Raw genomic sequence first — 7,500 nt, 5'->3', positions numbered from 1 at the left:
TACATCTTTATTAATCCGACTGGAAGTTAAATGTACATTCAAACAGTGAATACACCGTGTCGCCACAACGTGCTGGCCCTCTGCAGCGTCTACACCCTCCTGCAGAAATCCCAAGCCAGGTGGGCTGGACATAATTATGGTCAGAATGCCAGACAGCCGACTGTCTTGTACGGAGAACTGTGTCAGGGCAAGCACTCAGTTGGGAGGGCAAAAGAAACGCTACATAGACTGTCTCAAAGCGTCCCTCAAAGACCTGGGCGTCGACATAAAAACGCGGGAGACACTTGCTCTGGACCGTCCAGCTTGACGCGGCAAGATCACCACAGGAGCCCGTGCAGATGAAGCCAGGCGCATCACCGAGACGCAACGAGATCGTGCTGTGCGCAGGGCCCGAGCAGCATCCATTGCCACAACAGCACCCACTCACTTGTGTCCCACATGTGGGGTAGCCTTCATGGCCCAGATTGGCCTCATCAGTCATCTCCGGACCCACAGCCACCGATCTTCCATCTGACTCTTGAAGCCATAGTCATCTTCGAATCCGAAGGACGAACATCATCACATCACTTTTTTGCATTAAATGTAAAGCGGCTTGAGCGTTGGAAGGAGTTGTATAAATTCCCACTATCATTCTTCTTATTATTATCATGATCATCATATGATTATTATCGTTGTCATTATCGTTATCATCATTAATGTAAATGTGATAAAGACTGGCTGAGTGAGCGAAGTGCACACAGGGGGTATATTCCGGCCTGGAGGGGTATGACATGGCCAAGGCTGGTTTAAACCCGGGCGTGAAAGTAGCCTAGGCTACTTCTTACCCGGGGTGTAAACTTGCCAGGGGTAGAGTTCGGCCTATCCGGTATCGTGTCGAGTCCTGTGACCATCAGAATAGTATCGTATCGCATCATATCGTATCACGACATGCGTTGTGTCCGTATTGACGTGTAGTATCCTTTTATGTTATGCTGGGTATCGTGTCTAGTCGTGTGGCGAGTAGAATAGTATCGTATCGTATCACAATATCCTTTGCGTGTTGAACTTTCCCTTTGTATATTCTTATAAATTAATTAACAAAGTTTTGTAAGCAAGGTGTGGCGTGAGTTCACCCTAGAGAGAGAGAGAGAGAGAGAGAGAGAGAGAGAGAGAGAGAGAGAGAGAGAGAGTGAATGAATCTTTATTTTCCAACGGTGAAGATATTAGCACTTTGGCTGACTTGTGTACACATCTGCCGTTGTTCTAAGAGACACACAAACATATACGCATATAAATAGAAAAGTTATGATAAGATTTTAAACACTGATGTAAGAGACATAAAGGATAACAAATAAGAAGACGGGTAATTGGGATATGGACGGATGGACACATTATCTAGGGGAAGGGAGAGAAAGAAAGAGGGAGAGAGAGAGGGAGAGAGAGAGAGGAGAGAGACAGAGAGAGAGATGTGAAAAAATGTCAGTGCAAAATCAGTGACCAAAAAAAAAGAAAAAAAAAGAGTTGGGTTAGGAAGGTTCACAATTTGTAATACATGTGAATATATACAATCGTAGACATGAGAGAGAGAGAGAGAGAGAGAGAGAGAGAGAGAGAGAGAGAGAGAGAGAGAGAGAGAGAGAGAGAGAGAGAGAGAGAGAGAGAGAGAAACAAATGTAACAAGGGACGTAACTTCTAGAAACAGGAGAGCATTGTGAGATATTGGGAAAGTAGTTTCCCTTGTTCGCGCAATGCAGGGGCAGCGGGGGAGTTCCGTTTTGTTTTCAATGCATCCCTCCCCCACACATGCATGCATGCACGCAGGCACACACACAAAAATAGAGACGTACGTGTGCACTTTCATCCCACAGACCATACAATCACAGCACCGGTTTATTTGTTCACTTTGTTCGTCATTCGTTCTTTTATTGAACATCTGTCCACAATTGTGATTTTTGACGAAAAACTGTATATGTGTGCTCTGTGTGTGTGTTTGTGTGTGCGTGCACTGACTAGTCGGATATGCGCAGACGCATGTGTGAATGCGTGTGAATACAACGCTGCCTGGCAAAACTGCCGCGGATACGTATGCATGCATGCACACACATGCACATGTGCACTTAAGTGTAGATACACATATGAACACAAGTCAGTAAACAACCAAGTCAACTCGATTTTTTTGTGACAAGCACTTTTTATTTACAAACAAGAGCAGCATAATAATAATAATAATATAAAAAAAGAGGACAACAGACTCTACAAGTATGATACACTGTTCCACACCAGTATAGCCGGTTTGTGTGGGTTTTTTTTTTTTTTTTTTTTTAGAAAGCAACCAAAAGGAATTGTTTTCTTTTTCTTTGTTTAGTTTGTTCTTCTCTTAACCAGGTAGGGAATGTGATAAATGGAACTGAACTAATCGGAGAGAGAGAGAGAGCGTGTATGCATCACACCATCAGAGAATCACAATGTCACCTGCCCTTTGGTGGAGAAAGCAGTATTATTAAAGCTTAATTATGGACAGTGCCACGTCCTTAAAAATACACTCACGATAATCTTAAAAAGTTAAATACCCTACGACAATACCACATATGATAAATACACACAGTTAACACACACGTATATACGTACACGAAATTTGTACTGACAGATATATTCTTCTTCCATAAACAACAATCCATTTCTGTTTTCGATCTTCCATTCTGCTAAACTTTCGGATTCGTGCAATGATAGTTGTCACCATTTTTTTCTGAATATATTCGCTAACTTTACATAATTTTTGCTTCGCATAATCACCATCCTCCCCACCACACGTTTTCCTTCAGTGGCTCTAACCTACCAGTCCAAACCAAAGGTGGCATTAACCTCTGGACTTGAATGCACGATAGACAAAGGCGTGGAATGTATCGGCATGGACAAGGAAGATCCACTTCTTCAGTTACACCAGTATCATTACCGTGCAAAGGAATGTATCGCGCGAGAGCATTTTGGTCAGAATTTACCTTTTAATATGCACTGGTATCGGAATTAAAAGAAGTGTGCCTGCTGACCTCTGTGTGTGTGTGTGTGTGTGTGTGTGTGTGTGTGTGTGTGTGTGTGTGTGTGTGTGTGTGTGTGTGTGTGTGTGTGTGTGTGTGTGTGTGTGTGTGTGTGTGTGTGTGTGTGTGTGTGTGTGTGTGTGTGTGTGTGTGTGTGTGTGTGTGTGTGAGTACAGTATTTGAGTCGCGGCCGTACGTGTGTTCTGTAAAACAGACCATCGAATTAAATCCGGTACAACACACAGAGACTTACAAAAATCTACATTCTTCAAAGACACTGAAAATGTACAGAGCATAGCTACAGCATCAGCTTTGACGAAAGCTGCAACATCCAAACAAAGTATGTACAAAGGGACACAGGACAGGAACCGGCAAACAAAGAGAATGGAAACACATGAACAAAAGGTCAACAACAAGGAATGTCATCCCTTCTCTCTTTCTCTCTGTTCACCTGTCTCCAAAATATCACATCACATCCATGTAACTGTTCGCACAACAGAGGAATCAATTTATATTGCACGATCGTGCGCGCACTCTCGCCATCCACACACACACACACACACACACACACACACACACACGCGTGCGCCCGTACAGACAAAGACTGTGACACACACATTTACGCACACACTTACATGTGTACCCTTACCAAGGTGCGTACACACATTTATGTGTCTCCTACTCACACATACAGAGAGAGAGAGAGAAGCACATACACAGTTACACGCACGCGAGAGCTTTCATCCCACAGACCATACGACCTCAGCACGTAGAAGCTAAGTTAATAAGGGCATAAGATCACTCGTGGTCACTATATCTAACTGCATCATTGTCAAAATCATCAAAATATGACACCCAAGATCATGTTAAAAAAAACGCATACAAAGAAACCCACCAAAACGAAACGATATACTGAATCAATGAAACAAACAAACAAAAACAAATCCACATAAAGAGTTAAAGTTTAAAGTCGGAAAAGCAAAGCGTTGAATAAACATACATCGTACATTGCAATACACGTAACACGCATAATAGTAGAATGGTATACAATATAAAATAAAATAAAATAATTTTATTTTTTTTTAAAACCGATGTGTACATTTTTATCTCTTCTGTCCAGCTGCTCTCTTACCCTGTCTCTTGTTTCTTTGACATGAGAACCAGGATTACAAACAGCTTCCCAACACAGAATTTCAGTCCTGTTCGTTTTTCTCCTAGCCGTATGACAGCACCGCACGGGGGAAGAAACACAAGAAGGAACAGAAAACCCAAGACCGAGAGGACCATGGAACAGCCACTGTTACTGTATATTTTTAAATGGTGGGCCGCTTCAACAAATCGTACACCACGACGACACGAAACAACAAAGCATCACTATGTCATCACCAAAATGTACATAACAAGAGAGAGTTGCAGAGGAAGGGGGAGAGAAAGAGAGAGGCAGAGAGAGGGAAAGAGAGACAAAGACAGACAGACAAGAGACGGGGGGAGGGGGAGGGAGAGAGAGAGAGACAAAGACAGACAGAAAGAGACGGGGGGGGGGGGAGAGAGAGACAAAGACAGACAGACAAGAGACAGGGGGCTGAGGGGGGGTAGAGAGAGAGAGAAAGACGGAGAATAAAGAGCAATGGGGAGAAAAGAAAAACAAAAAATGAGGAGGTGGAAGAATGATAAGAAGAAGAAGGCAACAACAAATGAATGCTGACGCTATTGATGAACACCTCAAGAACAGAAAACACAACAAACAAATAAATAATTTATGGGAAAAAAAGCCAATGGTTACCCCAATCCTCTACAACCCACCAAACTCTCCACCCCCACCACCCAAGTTATACATAAAAAAAATGTTTCAAAAAATAATAACAAACTCAATGTTATTCAAGAAAAAAAACCTCGACACAGCGAAGAAACTGAACAAACAGACCAAGACGAGGGAGGGGGCGTGTACAAAAAACAACGAAAAAAAACAAACCCAAAACAAAAACCAAATCAGATTCAAACCAACACCACCACCACCAGCAGGAAACAAACCAACCCTCCACAACAACCCAGCACCCAGGTCCTTCAGGGAGCCAGCAGGGCCAGCATCTCAACCAGACAGGCCCCGGCCGACACCAGGACCGCCCCCATTGCCGGCAGCACGGCCCCTGCAGCCCCCTGGCTCTGTCCCTGACTGAGCCCCACGTCGTGCACCTTGTACACCCCCTCGTCCCCCTCCATCTCCCCAAGCTGAGGCTTCTGAACCACCACCACCTCGCCAGGACCCTCTCCGCCCTTCTGGAAGGTGCTGCCACCCGGGCGGCCACCCAGGTACTTGGCCTTGGACCCCTGCTCCGCCGCTCCGCTGTAGGCTGGGCCGCCGTCCTCAGGGTCGTCAGAGTCGTCGTCGATGATCCCTTCGTCCTCGTCCAGGTTGCAGTCGCCGTAGACGTAGTAGTAGTAGTCGAGGTCGGGCTTGCAGAAGGGCGGCATGGAGTCCATGACGATGTCCACAATCAGGTGACGGTAGCGGCACGGGCAGCTCGGCTCCTTGTCCAGCGGGGCCTGGAAGCACAGGATGACGTTGTGCGCCAGCCTGGACAGCAGACAGACAGAGCGACAAGGCATTAGTGAAAGTAACGAACAGATACACAGACACACAGTCTGGGTGAGCAACAAGGCGTTAGTGAAAGTAACAGATACACGGACACAGGGTCTGGGGCAGCAGACAGGGTAACAAGGCGTTAATGAAAGTAACAGATACACAGACACAGAGTCTGGGAGAGCAACAAGGCTTTAGTGAAAGTAACAAACAGATAAACAGACAAAAGGTCAGGGACAACAGACAGACAGAGCGACAAGGCGTTAGTGAAAGTAACAAACAGATAAACAGACAAAACAAACTCGGAAGCACAGTATCACATTATGCACCAGCCTGGACACCAACAGATAGAGCAACAAAAAGGCGTTTCTCGAAAGTAACGAACAGACAAACAAACAGATAAACGGACAAACACCAGGCCTGGAAGCAAAGGATGACGTGCGCCGGTCTGAACAGACGGACAGAGCAACAACAAGACGTTTCGTGAAAGTAACACAAACAGATAAAACAGACAAACAAACCAGCAAATAAGTAAGGCAAGACAAGGCAAAAATATTTCCAAGAGACCATTGAGTGTTCATGGAAAAGTAAAGAAAGAGAGAGAAAAAAAAAGAAGAAGAAAAAACAATGCAATGCAACTTTATTTCCGACAGCCGTCGAACGTATGCGTACATGGAAAGGTAAAACAACAACAACAGCAAAACACACACACACACACACACACACACACACACACACACACACACACACACACACACTCACACACACACACACACACACACACACACACACACACACACACACACACACAAAACACACACACAAAAACTAATCAAAGAAAACAAAACACAGCCAAAACATTCGCGTTTATCTCTCCATTGCAAAAATGTATGTGCCACTTGCATTATTGGCGTTGTACTTATGACACTTACTTGTTTGTGTCCAACATGCATTGTTTTCCTGTATTGGTATCAAAAAGACTGAGAGGGAATCAACTAAAAAAGACACGGCTACTTATTTTAAAAAAATAAATTTTTAAAAAAAGCCCATTGAGAATGCGTGGAAAAGTAAACGGAAAGTAAAGCATTCAACAACAACAAACCCCTCAAAAAACAATAAGGGAAGGCAACTTTAATTCCAATAAGCCTATTGAGTACGCACGGAAAGGTAAAAAAACCCAAAACAAAACAGAAAAAAGCCGCAAATGAAGCAAAGGAACTTTATTTCCCAAACCCCATTGACAGCACACTGAAAAGGTAATAAAATGCGTCACAACTCTTTGGAGTTATTGAACTTTTGTTTCTCTGTCTTTCTTTCATTAGATTTATTATCGGTTTTCTTCCAGACCAAAAGCGTAGCAATAGCAGTCGACGAAGGAGGAGGAACTAAATGTGTGTGTGCGTGTGCGTGTGCGTGTGTGTGTGTGTGCGCGCGCGCGCGCGAAGGCGTACATGTGTGTGTGTGTGTGTGTGTGTGTGTGTGTGTGTGTGTGTGTGTGTGTGTGTGCGTGCGCGTGCACGCGGGCGTGTGTGTGAGTTTGTGTATGTGCGTTCGTGCGCACTCGTGTGCGTCCGTCCGCACGTGCTTGCGTGCGTGTGTTGGTATCGCTGAGGGATGACAAAGCAGGAGGAGGAAGCCAGAAGACGATGAAGGGGAAATAATGCTGCCATTCAGCCAGTGACCGACAAACCTGACGAACCATCACATCGCTGATGGAAAACAATCGGTGACGATAGGAAAGAAAAGAAATGGAGGCCAACAGGTAAAAAACAGACTGATTGAAGTTCAAGAGCCGGTCAACGACAGAATGAAACAGAGAGTGGGGAGGGGGACGGGAGGGGGGGCGTGGGGGAGTTTAGGGGAGTGGGGGCACAGAAAGCCAGAAAGAGAGAGAGAGAGAGACAG

General features: G+C 44.9%; 1 protein-coding gene across 1 annotated transcript in view; it reads right to left on the bottom strand.

Annotated features, from left to right (window-relative positions):
• Nucleotides 1-3,069: 3,069 nt before the first annotated feature.
• LOC143284688 (uncharacterized) overlaps nt 3,070-7,500 on the bottom strand; it is a 124,740-nt gene continuing 120,309 nt past the window's right edge. Inside the window, exon 5 of the mRNA XM_076591618.1 lies at nt 3,070-5,589. Coding sequence (XP_076447733.1) covers nt 5,079-5,589 — 511 coding nt within the window. The 3' untranslated portion in view covers nt 3,070-5,078. The remainder of the gene's footprint in view (nt 5,590-7,500) is intronic.

This window comes from Babylonia areolata, chromosome 8 (genome assembly GCF_041734735.1).
Source record: "Babylonia areolata isolate BAREFJ2019XMU chromosome 8, ASM4173473v1, whole genome shotgun sequence".
NCBI classification, from domain to species: domain Eukaryota; kingdom Metazoa; phylum Mollusca; class Gastropoda; order Neogastropoda; family Buccinidae; genus Babylonia; species Babylonia areolata.
Note: the sequence above shows the minus strand (reverse complement) of the source record. Positions and strands in the feature narration are given on the sequence as shown.